This window comes from Rattus rattus, chromosome 1 (assembly GCF_011064425.1).
Source record: "Rattus rattus isolate New Zealand chromosome 1, Rrattus_CSIRO_v1, whole genome shotgun sequence".
Taxonomy (NCBI): domain Eukaryota; kingdom Metazoa; phylum Chordata; class Mammalia; order Rodentia; family Muridae; genus Rattus; species Rattus rattus.
This window is the reverse complement of record NC_046154.1, coordinates 45,520,618-45,538,784: the sequence shown is the minus strand read 5'-3', so window position 1 is coordinate 45,538,784 and position 18,167 is coordinate 45,520,618. Positions and strand designations below refer to the sequence as shown.

The 18,167-nt window shown below is 37.4% G+C and overlaps 1 protein-coding gene across 1 annotated transcript in view; it reads left to right on the top strand.

The window, feature by feature from the left end:
• The window catches only part of Eps15 (epidermal growth factor receptor pathway substrate 15), a 99,837-nt gene that overhangs the window by 34,010 nt on the left and 47,660 nt on the right, over positions 1 to 18,167 (top strand). The window contains exons 8-12 of the mRNA XM_032900408.1: positions 1,247 to 1,306; positions 6,005 to 6,094; positions 6,951 to 7,096; positions 8,835 to 8,991; positions 14,619 to 14,704. Of these exons, the coding sequence (XP_032756299.1) occupies positions 1,247 to 1,306; positions 6,005 to 6,094; positions 6,951 to 7,096; positions 8,835 to 8,991; positions 14,619 to 14,704 (539 nt within the window). The remainder of the gene's footprint in view (positions 1 to 1,246; positions 1,307 to 6,004; positions 6,095 to 6,950; positions 7,097 to 8,834; positions 8,992 to 14,618; positions 14,705 to 18,167) is intronic.

The following is an 18,167-nucleotide window of genomic DNA, read 5'->3' as shown; positions in this document are numbered from 1 at the left end:
CACAATGACATGTTGCTGTACAGCCGCCATCACAATCATGACTTTTTTCAGCTTATAAGATTAAAGCTCTATTTTGGTGTCTTCAGAAACTCTTTTTTCTTTATTCAACTTGTGTGTGTTCGTCTATAATTCCATACCTTTATTCTTAGCTGTTTCCCACATTGTTCTTCAGTTTCTTTCTGATGAAATCATAAACTTTAACTTGAATGTCCTACTTTCCTATCTAGATCTTTTTCCTAAATACTTTTAAGACTTTAATTCTTTTACTTGGTTAAGAAAATTTTGATTTTTACCAAAAACTTAAGTTTGCATATGGTAATTATTTGTCTTCTCTTTTGTTGTATTCAGACTTTTGAGAAATGCTAAAATAAATCCCTGATCACTAATTTTATCTGGGTTTCTTTCTCCCTACTGCTTGTCACTTTTGTTCTGTTTCTAATATAATTTCTCTCCTTTCTTCCTTCATGTTTTAAACCATAACCAATTTCTTTACATCCCCAGCTCTTATGTAATACCTTGCTTAAACTATGTAATACCTTGCTTAAACGGCCACAGAGGGTCAAATGCCAGCTGCAGTCCACGTAGTTACTTGACTTTGGGAAAGTCCTTAGAAGAATTGTGTTGGTTTTCAAGTCTTTGACATGGGTGCACATTTCAGTTGATAGGGTTCCAATGACTGAATGTGATAATGTGTGGAATATACTTAATACAGGGCTTGTTACAAACTCAGAATGTTAGATGCTATGGTAGGACGGTGCCTTCACATTGCCAGAGAAGCTTGTGGTACTGTAACTCCTGGGCCATAGGTGCTTCATAAATACAGACTGTGGCCTGTTGTTTTGAGACTGTTTCTCTCTGTAGCCCAGGCTGCCCTTGAACATTTTTTGTAGACCAGACTGGCCTTGAACTCAGATCTGCCTTCGTCTGCCTACGGAATACTGGGATTAAAGGAATGCAGCACCACGTCTGTCAAAACTGATTTTTAAAAGCTCTTTTCTAGTATTGTTTCCAACCTTTTCTATACTGTGTGGTCAGTGTGAGATTCCTAAACTTCGAATATTCCAATTTTCTTTCTTTAAAGTAACCTTCTAGCAACTTCCCATTGCACTTGAGACAAAAAGTGCAGATTCCTTTTAAGATACTTCACCTCAGACACTCTTACTCTGTTAATATACTTTCTCTTCCTGTCCCTAAATAGCACGGAAAGTAGAAAAGCATTAATCTTCTCCACTTTGCTTTTTTTAAGGTTTGGGAGTTGAGTGATATTGACCACGATGGAAAGCTGGACAGAGATGAGTTTGCAGTTGTAAGTAACTAGATGTTCTTAAAATGTAAACTAGTATCGTCTGACAACTTCCCACACCCATACCTCCTGACAGCCTTTTAAAACAGGGCTTGACTTTACGAGCTTCCTACGTGCTTAAATTACAGTGTATATCATCTGTCTTGGGACATTTTCCCATCTTAATTTATGATTAGAATATGCCCGTCAGATTGTAGTTACTAATGTCTTTAGAATGTATAGCTGAATGCATATATTTAATGAGTAAGAGAATGTGTATGTTTTGCCATCATTTTTTTTCTCTCTTTAGGTACATAGGAAAGATACTGTTAATGTGCAATAAAAATGATAAAAGCCCTTGTGTTGATCTGATGTCCACTGAAAGTTAATATTTCTTAAACACAAAGAGAAAAAACACTTGAAGTCAGTGGTTGGTAATAATCCCGAACTCAGTCCTTTCCTTTTCTGGCACCCCGTGGAAGTTTAACTTGGTTTGTGATGACTGACTGACTGACTGACTGACTTGACTTTCTTTCTTTCTTCTCTCTCTCTCTTTCTTTCTTCTTTTCTTCCTTCCTTCCTTCCTTCCTTCTTTCCTTCCTTCCTTTTTTTACCTTTTTTTTTTTTTTTGAGAGAGAGAGAGAGAGAAAGTTTCTCTGTGTATCTCTAGCTGTCCTGTATCTTGTTCTGTACACCAGGCTGGCCTTGAACTCATAGCGATTTACTTAACCTCTGCCTCCCAAGTGCTGGGATTAAAATCTGCCACCATCACTGCCCATCCTAATTTTATTTTTAGATAAAGATATCCTAAAGCTTTGTAGTTTATTGTCTTTATGTGTTTCCATACTCACAGAGTATATACCAGCTTGAAAACTATTGTTTCTGTCCACACACGGCCCACATGGGGCACGTGGGGTTAGGGGGCATCATGTAATCTGGTTGCTGTTTTGTTTTAGTTGCGGTCTTTTTATAGAATAGAGTACAGTATAGTAAGAGAAGACTATATTCTTCAGTACTAAAATTAATTTGTTCATCTTTAATATTTTGGTGAACAAAATTTTGGCTTTAGTTTTGTCAGGGAAACTATTTTCAAGAAACATGAAAGTAGTAACTTTTTTAACTTTCAGAAAAAAAAAACATGTTGTCTGTTGGCAGCGGACGGCAAGCGTTGCTTCTTTGTTTTGTTTATTGTCCACTTCCAGGCAGTGACTTCCATCTGCAGCAGGAATGCTGACCTTGATATGCATGCTAGTCACTCTGTTAGCAGAGTGAAGTCCAGTACTACATACATTGTCAAATTGGCTGGAAAGGGTGTGCCCAACAGATTGTTTCTTTCTGGAGCTTCAAGTGTTTGGAGACATAGAGTTCATGTGTTTCCAAACTGACATTGAATTCTTAATTGTTTGGCCAGTTTGTGGTGAAGACTTGGTTTGGCTATCCCTGGATACACAGCCCCAGAGAACTTGTTAGAAATGCAGGTTCTTTAGCCCAGTGTCAGCTTTATTGATTCTAAAATTCCAGGAAATTCTGATGTGCACTAAAATCTGGGTCCACAGGTCAGATGTAGCTTTTCCAGTTATAAAGGAAAATGTAGTAGTCAAAATTATTATACAGGTGCTGTTGTTAATGCTGTAACTAGGGAGATCTTGGTTTATTCCATATATGTTTATATATAATATTATTATATGTTATATATAATATATTAACATTTTAATGTATATCTGTGTGTGTGTGTGTGTGTGTGTATTAAATTTTTTTATTTTTGAGAAAGACTATAACCTAGGCTGGCCTTAAACTCAGTCCTCTGCTGCCCTGTCCTGAGTACTGGGGTTATAGGCATGTGACACCAATGGTTTAGTGTATACACTATCTTGTGGCATCTTTAAAATATTGTATTAGGCAAGTTAGCATCCCTGAGCTGCAGTTTCTTCATTTATAAAATATTAGCCATAACATAAATTGTAGGTCACAGTTGTATTCAAGTCAGTACTGATTTGAAACTCTATAAAACTCAAACTTAGGAGTTAAGATAGGAGCTCAAGCTGGCCTTTGGTGGTGCATGCCTTTGATCCCAGCACTTGGGAAGCAGAGGCAGATAGATCTCTGTGAGTTAAAGCCTAGGCCTCACAGTGAAACCCTAGCTTGAAAAACAACAACAACATTAACAACAACAGCAGTAGCAAAAAGATAGGAGCCCAAAGCAAACTTCCTTTTGAGAGAATCAAGAAATAATACCCACTCTCAGTTGCAATGGAAATCCTTCTAGAGGTTCCATATAACTTTGAGTGATTTCACGTGATTAAAGATATTGTCTGTTTTTCTTTTATTATATAGTTTTCGTAAGCCATAAAAACCTCATACTTTTCTGAGAGTTGAAAGGTATCTCAGGTTTTACACTGAGATATTCCATAGATAGTATGCTTTTTTAATATATATGCTTTAGATATTTAAAATATTTTAAGATAGGTAATACATTCTAATTATTCAAAATTAGCACAAGAAAATAATGGGGAAGATCCATCTCAGTCCTCAACTGATGGAGTCTTCTCTGACCAGCTACTTTTCTTAGTTTCTGGTTTATCCTTGAATTTTACTGGTCCAAATATACAAAAATTGTGAATAATTATTTGCTCTTTACAACAGAAGATAACAACACACACATACTCTGGAATCTCTCTCTCTCTCTCTCTCTCTCTCTCTCACACACACACACACACACACACACACACACACACACACACACACACACACACACACACACACACACACACACACACACACACTGGAGGTACGTGTTCAGCACTGTATTTTTATGCCATCATTGTGCTTTAGATTCTTGGACTTATTTTCTCATCGAATACTTCGTGATTTTATTTTCTGGTGTATTTTGGAGACTGCATACAATGGATTGCTTCCAATTTAAGTATGTAATTTGGTAAATTTTAAAAATTATATATTCGTGAGGACAATATCACAATGCTTTTCCATGATTTATTTTTTGTTTTGTTTTTTTTTGAGACAGGGTTTCTCTGTGTAGCCCTGGCTGTCTTGAAATTCAGGCTGGCCTGAATTCAGCCATCTACCTGCCTCTGCCTCCTGAGTGCTGGGATTAAAAGGCGTACACTTATAGCTTTATTAACTTTTTAAAATTATTGTTTCATAGTTTTTTATTATATAGGTATGCCATAGTTTTTAAATTAGTCTTTTATTGATGGACAGGAGCTGTGCAGCCAGTTGCTGTGGTTAATATTTCTTTTCAGGCAGCATTTCATATGTAGGAAAATAAATGTAAGTATTGATTTCCAGATGTGAGATGGTTGAGCCAAAGGGAAGAATATATTTGCAATTTGGTGGTCAGTTTGCCCTTCAAAAGGATATACTGATTTGAGTTCTGTGAGGAGGAAAACAAGTTTTCCCTCTAGTCTTTCCAAATTCTTGGCTGGGATTCGTGTAACAAAAGACATGTTCTCAAAAGAAAATTAAGTTTATTCATATGTATAATTCATGTTTACTTGGGAGACAATTTAAGGAAAGACTCTCCAAGAAGTGGCATAAAACTTAGGCTATTACAGTGTCTTCACCATATGCAGAGGTTTAAGTAAATGAGAAGCAAAGGAAAAGGCCTCAGTCACTAGATTGGGAAAAGGTGCCAATGGTAGATAGCAGTGACAGTAGATAGACAGTGTCGGTAACAGTACAGCAGGTAGCAGCTGGAGTAACACCTCGCAGGAAGGTGCCTTGATACACCATGTCCATGCTGTGCAAAGTTAGGTGGGGCTGTGGCTTGTGCGTGCAGCCCCAGCACTTGAGAACTGAGGCCAGAGGGAGGTTTGTTCCCCCACCCCCACCCCCACCCCCACCCCCAGAGGGAGGTTTAAGGCAAAGTTTTCTTATGTCTTGCCCAGTATGCCCTCTGCTCCAAATAATCCTGCTAAAATGGCATTTATTACCCTTCAGTGCCCACTAGCAATGTCTGACAATGCCTCTTTCCCTACAGTTAGTTTACCTCCCAAGTACATTATGAAACTTGGGATTCTTTCCACGGCAGAATGTTAACACACTATAATTTTAATCTGTAGTTTTTAATCTGTAATTTAAAGGTAAAATTAAGCATGGCTTTTATATGTTAAAGGGTGGGCTATTTGTCCCTTGGGGGTGGGGTAGGGTGTATGTTAGTTGTTCATATTTTTTGTCCATCTTTCTATTGGACTTAAGTTTATGGTTATTAATTTCTAGGAGCATTTTATATACTAGGAGATTTCTTTACAGACAGCATCTTCTACTGAAATTCTCATATACTTTGCTATTACAAGAACTTCAACTGGAGTGAGCCTCTAAATTTTTGCTATTGCGTTTTTCTTCCTAAGAATTATTTAGTTTTATTTATTTTTCTTCCTCTTTCCTTTTGTTTCTTCCTCTTTTTCTTCTATTTTCTCTCAACTTTTCTTCATCTCAAAACAGATTTGAGATGAGGCCATGGTGGCTCACAACTTTAATCTCCACACTGGCAGAAGCAGGCAGATCTCTGAGTTTGAGGCCAGCCTGGTCTACAGAGCAAGTTCCAGGACAGCTGGGGCTACACAAAGAAACCCGTCTCTTAAAAACAAACAAACAAGATGTGTGTGTGTTGAAAATGATTTGTGGTTGAGCAGGGCTTAATCCAGTGAATGAATTTTGTACCAATTTAAAAATAATATTTGACACCGTTTTGCTATCTTTAAGGCCATGTTTTTGGTATACTGTGCACTGGAGAAAGAACCTGTGCCAATGTCCTTGCCTCCAGCCTTGGTGCCACCTTCTAAGAGAAAAACGGTCAGTATATCAGGCTCCATGTGGGCGATCCCCTCTTCAGCAGCCAAGGAATCTTACCACTCCTTACCACCTGTAGGCATTTCACCTACCAAAGCACCGTTAAGACAGGTAGAAATCTATCGGTGTTCAAGGATTTTGCTCTAACAAAAGTGCATGGGTGTGATTGATAACGATAGAAGGTGCAGTCAAAGATGTTGCACTCCCCTAGTTAAGCCTGTATATCATGATGCCCCGGAGGAGGCAGGTGCTCCTGAGGTCCTGTGGATGTTTAACTGGCTTTGCCTTCATCCATCAGAGATTAAAGATGGAGATGGAAGATACTCTGCTAACATGCATGCTTGCCCTGTCCTCATAATTGTTTTTAATCTGTAGTTAACTCTTGATTCTTCAAATCAGGTTATTAATTCTGATTGATTCTTACTTCCTCTGACCTGTCTCTCGTCAGGTTGTGTAAAGACAGCCAATGACAGCATGTGCACGATCAGCTCTGGGCAGGAATGCTGCATGAACTGTAGAAAATGGAACTTGGGGATTATCTGGATGTTGTTTATACAGGTTTCCCAGTCACTGGTGTTAGTATGCAAATTCAAAGGTCAGGCTTAATTGTGCTTGACTTCATTGGTTACTTAAAGAAAAGTGTTAACCTGGCATCTGTAAATGCCTATCTGACTTTTAATTTGTTGGCTTCCCTTTCTACTGTTTGGTTATGATGTGTGTGAGGCAGTGTCCTGCCATCAAGGCTATTTGGGTGGATTTGTTCAGGTGGTAGATACTGCTATGTGTGAAAAGAGTAGCAAATGTGTACTCTTTTCAAAGTTGGATTCATTTTGACAGAATCTTTCTCTCCCCACTCTAGTGGGTTGTGTCCCCTGCAGAAAAAGCTAAATATGATGAAATCTTTCTGAAAACTGATAAGGATATGGATGGATATGTGTCTGGACTGGAGGTCCGTGAAACCTTCCTGAAAACAGGTTTACCTTCTACCTTGCTAGCCCACATTTGGTAAGGCTTTATTTTAATAATTTTTTTAAAAAAATGTATATGTGTGGTTGTGTGTCAACTCTAGTTTTATACATTTGTATTTTTTACTACTTTTGTGAATAGTTATTATTTGTTACATTTTTAATAGAGGAAATTCAAATTTAAGAATGATGCTTAATAAACTAAAATTTTAAAGTGGAATTAAAAAACAAACACAAACAACTCTCCAAAACTCAAGAATCTTCTTTGCCTAAAACCTTAGGTGTCTGAAGTGTCAGTTCCTTGTTAGGTCGTTAGAGTGGAGCCTCAGTTCACACTAGCTCCAGCTCTACGAGGTCTTCAGAGAAGCTGATGGCTGTAATTTTAACACTCTAATAAGTGGTATCTTCAGGGCACACCTGCAATCCCAGGACCCAAGGAACTGGAAGATCTGAAGGTCAAGTCCTATCTGGCTATACAGTGACTTTCAGACCAACCTGGAATAAATGAGTCTGTCTGTCTGTCCTCCCCTCCCTCCCTCCTTCTACACACACACACACACACACACCACACACCACACACACACACACACACACAGAGAGACAGAGAGAGAGAGAGACAGAGAGAGATTGATTTAATTTTTCTTTAAAGTTGAATAGAATTTATATATACAGATTTTTGCCATCCTTTTATCCGTTGATGGAGGTCTGTTGGTTCATTTCATTCTATGGAGAATAGAGCAGCAATAAACAAGGGTGCAAATATTTTTGTAGGAAAATAGATGTACAATATTGATGTTATTTAATCTCAGAAAAATTCTTTGTGGGTCATTGCCTGTACCGTATACATGTACATGTGTAAATAGATACACATGTCAGAATTGTAAGTATCCCATGTAGCAAGGAGCAGGAAAGGGTGATGAGGAAAGACAGTGCAAGTAAAGAACACTAAGTGATGAAAGAGGGTATAAAACTTGTGTTTCTAGTTTTAACTCTGTCATAGGTTTTTAATTTTTGTATTGGATAAGTGTAGGAGCGTGTAAGCAAAAATTGCATAGCTTCAGAATGACTGTATGTGTTCATAGAATTGAATAATGTGATACTTACTAACATCTGTTTTCTGGTGCTCTTTAAATTTTTTAAAATTTCATTATTTGACAATTTTATACATGTAGATATTTTGATCATTCACACACACTCTCTCCATTACCTCTCTCATCACCTTTCCATTCTCTGGAGCTTTATCTTACAAGCTATCTTCTTTTAATTTTAATGTTTTTGTTTGTTTTCTTTTTTCCTGAGCTTAATTAGAGTTACTTACATGTACATGGGTATAGGATTACTTACTGGATCATGTGCAATTTACCAGAGACTACTTCACTGAAGAAGTGTGACTTCCTTCCCACTGCAGCCATTAACTGCCTCAGTTAAGGGTGGAGCCTGGTGTGCCCCTCTCTTGTTACTGTAGCAGTGTTAATGGGCTTGGTCTTGTACAGGAAACCACAACAGCCGTTCACATCCAGAAGACAACATTTCACAGCAGCCGTCTCCAGCTTCCTGTTCATATATTTTTCCCTACTCTCTCTTCCTTGATGTTTCCTGAGCCTTGGTGATCTTTTCATTGTCTTAATTGGTCCACCTCTATAATATTTGTGTAAATTTTGAATAAGCCTTTTGCAATTCTTCTGATTGCTTTTTAAAAAGTTACAATCATATTTTTCCTCTGGAGTTTTGGGGTTGATAACTGTAGCAGCATTGTACTGTTTTGTTTATTTGTATAGGGCACTATGTGACACAAAGAATTGTGGGAAGCTTTCAAAAGACCAGTTTGCCTTGGCTTTTCACTTAATCAATCAGAAGTTAATAAAAGGCATTGACCCTCCTCATAGTCTCACTCCTGAGATGATTCCACCATCAGACAGGTCCAGTTTACAAAAGGTAAGAGAACTTCAAAGAAGACCTGCATGCCCTAGAGAAGGACAGGTACTGTGTCGAGTCACACAGTTGGAGGAACAGAGCACTCAGAGCTGGGAGTGTGCGTGCGTGTTTGTGAACATGCTCATAACCTTCTGTTACATCCTTGAGCTGGAGCTCGTCAGCCTCACTCTTCATTAGTCATATGACAGCTGTACTGGACGATAGTAAATTGAAGATATTTTTAAAAACATTTTTGAAACAGGGTCTTATGTAGCCCAGGCTTGCATTGAACACTATGTAGCTGAAAATTACCTTGAACTTGTAATTCTTCCTGCTTTATAGGCATGCACCTTTGCCTAATCAAATTTTATGAATAGAGTTGAAATGCTAGCTGTAGGAATTAAATTGTTACTTGTACTCAATGATTTATTCTTACAGAAAACAATACAAATATGGAAACAAAATCTAAGAGTAGTATTTGGATAGTATCAATTTTACATCAAAATAGCCTTCAAGAAAAACTGTACATTGAGGATACATCTGTATGTGGCTTTTGCCATAGAATGACTCTTCATTTCTTTAGTACACAGCTGAATTTCATATCTAAACAGCCAGAAGCTAGTTGGGTTTGTGATTAGCAGTGGGAATTTTCAGAACATCTTCATTTTATTCACAATTCCCTTTGAATTTTTCTTTCTTATCTAGAACTCTTTTAATATAGCACATTTACAATATCCTGGTCTATAATAGACCTTCCAAAGGACTTACATATGATGTATTAAATAACCAAATGTAGTTTGAACCTATAGTCTCAGCTCCTGGGAAGGCTGACATTAAAGAATTCTTGAATCCAGAAGTTCAAAGCTATCCTGGGCAGCACAAGGAAACCTCATTTCAAAAAAACCCAAGCAAAATAAAATACCCCACTCAAAACTTTGTATCTTTAATCCTCTTTTCACCTGTAATATAAGTATTTCTATAATGATTTTTTCAGGGTTGTATATAAGTATTCTCTTTCAAATATTAATAAAATGTTTTGATTTTTCATTAATTTTATAAGTTAAAATTTTCATTTTAATCTAGCAAAAGTCAAAATGGAATTTACTCCCAAGTAAATTAAATAGAATTCACCACTTCCAGGTCCAGAGAATTGGTTATATGAAAAAAAATTGCACTTTGTGAGTTTTGGGATGGGGCACTTTGTGAATTTTTGCAGACTCTTTGATGTCTGACATGGGTTCTCTGGGTTCTGGAGAGGCTGAAAGTGATGCTGCACAGAAAGATGAAGGGTTCTGGTTTTTACCTATGCTCTCTGCTCTGTTCCTGATACTCAGCTGTGCAATATTGTAGACTTCACTTATGTAGAGTTTGTCTTCTGCATTCCTAATTTATAATGACTGAAATGCTCATCACGTCTACTCTCCAAGAGAACAGGATTGAGTCACTGATTTTGTCTGCTCATTGAAATCTGTTTGCTAGTAGACACTTGAGATTGTATCTGTTACCCAGTTTATAATTTACTAACTTCTCAGAGATCTATTCATTAGAGCATACCTTGTCTCTTGGTTCCAGATTCATGGGAATACTTTATAACTGTTAGTCTTGGTATTATCTAACTGTTGTCTTATCTATTAACCAAAAAATAAAATAAAATAAAACTTGTACTTACTTTCAAATAATCTCTTTTCTCCTTACAATCTGATTTATTAAAAAGAAGAGGTACTGCACTTCTGCACTTCAGCTAACCCTTCTTGAATGTCGCTTCCTTCTCCTATGTTTCTCCATTCTGCAGCACTCTGCTTCCGCCTTTCTTGTGCTGTCAGTGTCTTAACTCTCCTCTCTCTCAAGGTTAGAGCTTTATCTTATGCTGTCTTTGTTGTTTTAGCATTACAGTTTTTATTTACATGATGCATTTTGAAATTAGAGTGTTTTTTTTAATGCAGCAAAGTTGACAATGAAAACAGTTGATCAGCATGCTTTTATCACATGTCACTTGATCCTTGCATGCACTGTGGCTTGCTTTCCCTAGACTCCTTAAATTCACTCAAAATCACTAAAGTGATACTTACGAAATGCACAAAATATGAGAGAAAGTATTTGTTAGGAAGGGTGCATGTGGGACCATAGAGATGGCTCAGCAGTTAAGAGCAAGGACTGCTCTTCCTAAGAATCCAGGGTTTGGTTCTCAGCCTCACATGGTGGCTTTACATTTGATGTCTGTAACATCAAATCCAGGGGCCAGACTCCCTCTTCTGGCCTTCACAGCACTACATGCACACTTATATACATACAGCCAGAACACTCTTGCACTTAAACACTAAACAGAAAGGGGTGTGTGGACAGATGCCTGCCTTAGCAGTTAGAGCACTGGCTGCTCTACCAGAAGGTCTGGATTGGATTCCTAGCTCATATGCATGGCAGCTCACAACCGCCTGTAAATGCAGTTCTGGGGATCCAGCGCTCTCTTCTGGTCCCCACAGGCACCAAGTACACACTTGGTGCACAGACTTGTAGGCAAGCAAGCACTCATACACATAAAAAATAATTCAAATAAAATAAATGAACAAAATAATTTTTAAAGAAGGGCAAGCTACATTTTCCTATGTGTGCCCTTCATAAGCTATATGATTTTAGCTGTTTAGGATGTTTCCATATTTGCTTGCATGCCATTTAGTCATGTAAAGCTACCACCTTCTAATTTGTTTAACTTTATGTTTTTATCTGTTGGTATTTTAATAGGAAAGACTCAAATCTGAGCCACTTTTTAAAGTTGGAGTGACAGAAGAGGTGTGGAAGCCATGTGTTTTCTGGTATACTTGCACCTCTGATAGAACACTTCTTGGTAGCAATTTAAGTGATAGAAGTTACTCCTGATGATGAAAGTGAGATCAAGTGCTATTTTTTTTTTCATTTTTTTCACTTGCCTGGCTAGCTGACTCATCCTAATCCACAGGTCAAGTTTTAAATAAAGCTAAAACTTAGTGAATAACTGTCTCATGCAGAAATATGCCTTAAAGATTTTAATTTAATATAGTATCAGTAATAGTCTGTATTTCAGTGGGGTTTAGTAAAACAGTTAAGTTTTTTGAGAATCATTATAACAGTGTATACTAATAACCTCAGCATTCCAAAGGCTAAGGCAGGCTTACAGTAAGTTTAAGCCTAGGCTATATAGTGAACTCAAGAATAGCCTGGGCTACAACCACTCCTTCAAAAGACATATATCTGATGTAAAGTTGTAATCCATATACAATTAGAATTTTAATTAATTGAGACCATACAGATGAGTTTTAATGCTGATAGTCAAAACAATTTAATATTAACAGGTAGTGTGATATTTAAAAACATAGAAGAAATTATTCGTCAAATTTAATCGACCCATTTACCAATTACTTTTGGCACAGTGTTTTCTAAATTATTTTTTGCATACAAATGCCAAAGGTCATGTTAGAAATGACCCTTTTGATATAATCAGAAGACTTTTGATACAATTAATAGCCAGGTTCAACTTTGAGCAGTCACTTTGTCTGTTTCCTCAACTCTAAATTGAGTTAATACTGACCTCCCTAATAATCTACTTTTCAGATTACTTTTGAGAAATAATTGATGGGCTTAGTAAACTTTAAACTATTTTATAAGGGCAAGGAAATGGAATATTGTGGGATATTATGGAACCTTCAGATTTCTTCTTCTGCCGTATAAGTTGGTGACATACATTAAGTTCACGTTAGTACTAATACTCAGTTTTATATTCTGTTAATGAGGTCACTAATATTTCCTAGGTTCCACACAGTTAGATTTCAGTTTAGTTTCCAGAAGTTGAGGACTCTGATATTTGTCAATCAGATTGTAATAGTGTGTATAAATCAGGTATTTAGAGGAGCAGTTACCCTTTTGTTTTGACTTTAAAAAGCTAAACAGGATGTCAGTGGGAGTTCAAAGTAGAAAACTGTTTATCTGACCTAAGTAGGCAGGACAGAGATTAAATTCTCCATTTTTCTGGTGAAGAACATATAGTTAACAAAGCGACAGAATCTAGATTAAGCCTAAATTTTGTGTCTATAAGTAACATTTGGTAACCAATTCTGATAGTTAATAATACTTATTAAATGAAAACTAAGTGTTGGGTACACTAGCACCCCATGTAATCCCAGCACTTGTGGATAGAGGCAGGAGGATAAGGAATTCAAGGTCATCATTGTCTTCACAGCAAGTTTAAGGCCAGGCTGGGTAAATGAGACCCTGCCTCAAAAAACCAAAAGGGATGGAGAGATGGCTTAACAGTTAAGTGTGTTTGTACTGCTGGAGAGGCTCTGGAGTTTGACTCCCAGCACCTGTGTCACACTGTTCACAAACACCTGGAACTCTCTGTGGTGTGCACACGTACACACACACACACACACACACACACACTGGGGAGGGGGTGTGGGGGTGGAGAATATTAAAAGTTTCTTGGACTGAAGAAATGGCTCAGTGATTAAGATCACTGACTGCTCTTGCAGAGATCCTGAGTTTGATTTCCAGCAACCACATGGTGGCTCACAACCATCTGTAATGAGATCTGATGCCCTCTTCTGGTGTCTGAAAACAGCTACAGTGTACTTATATAAATAAAATAAACAAATCTAAAAAAAAATAAATAAAGGTTTCTTAAAACAAAACAGCATTAATATGAAAGAAAGATAGCGTATATAGTTATGTATGTTGTGATAGTAGTATTACAGAACATGTTTGAGCAGTTGGTTAGTAGGTTTTAGGTTAAACAGAGTAGATACTAAAAGCATTTAACAAAAGATAGTATCTGTTGAATTAAAAATTAAACTAAATCATCCACTATTATAATTCTGAGATTCAATAAAATTTGTATACTTATTCTGTGATATAAATGGAAGTCATTATTCCTCTTGCTGATAAATAACACATCTCAGTAGAAGAATTCATTTCTAATCCAGCATGTGTTTTACCTACCATAGAATTCTAGCTAGACTAGGATCACATTACAAAGGCAATGGGGTCTGAGGTGTTGGTTCTTCTGGAGGTTATAAGGGAACTGTCTTAATTTACAAGTACATATATAATATATATATATATATATACATATATATATATATACACACACACACACATATATATATAGTGTTGTGCTAAGTATCTTATTAAATGAGTTAAAAGTGCTAATAAGGGGTCCCCATTGGAGGAGTTAGAGAAAGGATTGAAGGAGCTGAAGAGGTTGCAACCCCATAAGAACAACAAATTAACCAACCAGAGCTCCAACCACCATCTAAAGAGTACACATGGACAGACCCATGCCTCAGGGGCATATGTAGCAGAGGATGGCCCAATGGGAAGAGAAGCCCTTGGTCCTGCCAAGACTCAATCCCCCAGTGAAGGGGAATGTCAGGGTAGGGAGGTGGGAAGGGGTGGGGGGACACTCTCATAGAAGAAGGGACAGGGGGGATGGGATAGGGGGTTTATGGACAGGAAACCGGGAAAGGGATAACATTTGAAATGTAAAAAAAAAAAAAATCCAATGAAAGTGCTAATAATGTAGTAAAATGAAATTCCTTGTTTCCTTATATAGCTTTTAGCATTTTCAGTGCTTAGCATTTACAGTAATAATGTATAACTGTGAAATTTTTGTTTTTTAGAACACCATAGGATCAAGTCCTGTTGCAGATTTCTCTGCTATTAAGGAACTAGATACCCTTAACAATGAAATAATTGACCTGCAGAGGTATGTAAAGTAAAATTATAGCTGATTTTTTAAGTACACATACTGATATATATATATATATCCTCATTTCTAATGCTTATTTTGAGAAATACAACTTTATTTAATTACTGTATTTCTGCATAAATGAAATTAGAATGCTTTCTTAAAAATTAAATATTAGGGAAGTAATTGAGGAAGATGCCCACTGTTGACCTCTTGCTTTCACACCCATGCATATGTGCATGTACATACACACACACCCCCACCCCAACCCCCCTCTCTCTATACACACACACATAGATGCATGCACACACTAACAAACACACACTTTTATTACTTTGGTTCAGAACAAGTAAACATTGGGTCACCGTGTCTATAATAATGTTTGGATTTGATTTTCACAAGGCTCATAAGTGTTCCATGTAACACTCTTGCTTGTTTGTGTGTCTGTTGAAATTTAAACAGCAAGGTAGGAAAATACTTGTCTCTTTGTCTTGAGCTGTAGAAAGACACATTCTCCATTGTTCTACAACTTGCTTTCTTGATTTACACAGTTGTTTAATGTGTAAAATGCCTTTGTGGTTATTTTAATAGGAATTAGGACACCATAAATAAAATATTCCTTGCTTTTGTCATTTCTAGTATGTTCTGTTTGGGCAGGTAAGCTAGTAACTATGGCATTGTGGCTGCCCTAGTAAAATGATGGGTAGCTAACAGTAACTAATAATAATGCTCCCTGAGGAGCACACCTAACATTTTGTAGCTATCTTATGAAAAGTAAGGAGTTAACAAAACCTTGTTTTAGATTGTAGTCACATTTTTCAATGTATGATTCATTTGTGTATAAAATGACATTTGTCAAAATATTTTCTGTTTTAAGTGAGACCTATAACACAGGCAGACTTTCATTATGTCACCTTACCATGTCATGGTAAGACTCATCTATGTATGCTAAAGCTACATTAATTAAGGTTAAAATATTAAAGTTTGTGTTAGATCACTAAATCATTAAGATATTTTGTTATATACCTAGTCTCTCATTATTGTGAATATATGCTTTGTTCTGTACAAACGTTTTACTCTTGAGAATCTGTCCCTTTGAATTTTTATAATACATTAGAATGAATGTATATGACTGTGAAACAAAGAATTTAAACAGTATATGTGACTTTATTAAATTACTCTTTGATGGAAGATTTATTCTCCTTGGGTTTTTTTTTTGTTTTTGTTTTTTTGTTTTTTTTTTTTTTTTTTTTCTTTTCTTCTTTTTTTTCGAGCTGGGGACCTAACCCAGGGCCTTATGCTTTTACTAGCAAGCGCTCTACCACTGAGCTAAATCCCCAACCCCTGGTTTTTTTTTTTTTTACCATTTATTTTATTTATGTATTTATGTGTGCACATGTATGAGAATGTGCTGTAGTGCATATGTAAAGGCCATAGCACAACTTTCTGGAGTCAGTTCTCCACCCACCAGGTGGGTCCTGAAGATCAAACTTAGATTGTCAGACTTAGTGGCAAATACCTTACCCATTGTGCCATCTCATTGGCCCTTTCATTGGTTTAGTGATGAAGATCTTTAATTCCCAGGACTTGTAGTTGATGTAGGATGTGCTGCTCAGACCCCCTAGTAACTCCCTGGCCTTTTTTTTTTTTTTTTTTGGATCCCATTTTCTTCCTTGTTTGAAGTATGGAGGGTTCTTCCTTCCTGGTGTTCCCCCTGCAGAACACAGAGGTATACACCTTTAATCTGAGCACTCGGGATGCAGAGGCAGGTAGATCTCTGAATTTAAAGCCTGCTGGTCTAGAGAGAAAGTTCCGGGATAGCCAGGGCTACACAAAGAGACCCTGTCTCAAAAACAGCAGCAACAACAACAACAACAAAAATCACAGTTTCCCCTGCCATCCTGGCCATTCCTCTTAGACACTTCCCACACTGTACTGTCTCCTGTGACACTATAAACTGTCCTGAGTAAACACTGTGTTTGCTCTCTGTACCTCCATCACTAGGCAGAGTGCTGTAACTCTCATGCTGCCTTGTTGTTATAATAGTCACTTTCTTCTCCCTGTGAGCACACATGTGACAGAAGTAACTGAAGGGAGGAAGGATTTGCATGGCTCACCGTTTCAGAGGGTTCAGTCTATCATGGCAAAACAAGCTGCATGATGGGAGTGGCTCCCTCCACTGAAGCAGGAATATATTGTAGAGCTTATCATACAGACCCAGACCAGAAAGCAGAGGCTACACGGGCAGTGGGGCTGGGCTATAGCCTTCAAAAGCTCACTCCTGGTGACTACTCCAGCCACACCATACTTCCCACAGCCGCACAGATAACAATAGCATCCAGAGACCATGTATTCAATCAGAAGAGCCTGTGAGGACATTCAGATTCAAACCATATCAGTTCCTTTCTTCTAACCTCAGTATACAGGTGGTCTTATCACCTCTCATCTCACCTCAGCCTGCCACCTCTTTTATTATTAATTGTCTCTGATTTCACTGTTTTCATTTGCCTGGACATACCTCTTGCACTCTAAGCATTCGTGCTTTATGGCCCAAGTTTAATAGCTCTTACTAAGTTATTTTTGAAATCTTTAAGTTGTTAGTTGTTCTTTTTTCACCTTCAGAAATTTTATCTGTTTATTTATTTTTATTATTTTATCTCACCATGTAGCCCTAATTAGCCTAGAGCTTGCTATGTAGACCAGCCTGGCTTTAAACTCACAGATATTCACCTGCCTCTGCTTCCTGAGTGCTGGGACTAAAAGTATGTATTACTATGTCCAGCCAATTTTTAAAAGCTATTGATGGATTCCATACGAATCTTTACTCTGAAAGTAAATGCCTCAGAGAAGTTCTGGGGGCTTTGTTTTGCTTTAGATTTATTTTTAATTATGTGTGTGTGGGGGGGTGGTATGTACATGTGAATCAGGTGCCTATGTTAGCCAATAGCATAGGATCCTGGGGAGGCTGGAGTTATAGGCAATTGTGGGGACTGTGAAGGGAACTCGGGTCCTCAGCAAGAGCGGCTTGTGCTCTTCGCCATCTTTGTAACCTCCTAAGAGAAGTTCTTGAAGTTGGAAAGGTGCAAGAAACAGCCTATTTTGGTCACTTGTATAGTGTAGTCATGCTAATTTATGCTGAGGCAGGAGGTAATATTTTGATGTCTGCTAGATTCTACTTCCTTCTTGTCTGTCCTTTTAGCAGAAACATAGGAAGCAAAAGTCACATCCTGCCATGCCTATTTATTTTCCTGGTTTTAGGCCAATAAAACAAGATAGGTAATTATAATAGTTACTGGGTGTTGTTCTACATCCACTTTATATAAATTCTTTTGTTGAATTCTTGCAACATCCCTGAAGAGGAAGAGGTTTTATCTTGATTTAATAATTTTTAAATTATTTTTCCATGGAGGCATGAAGGTGTGTGTACATGTGTACAAGCATGCATGCCAAACAGTATAGGTGGAGTCAGAAGGCAGCTTGA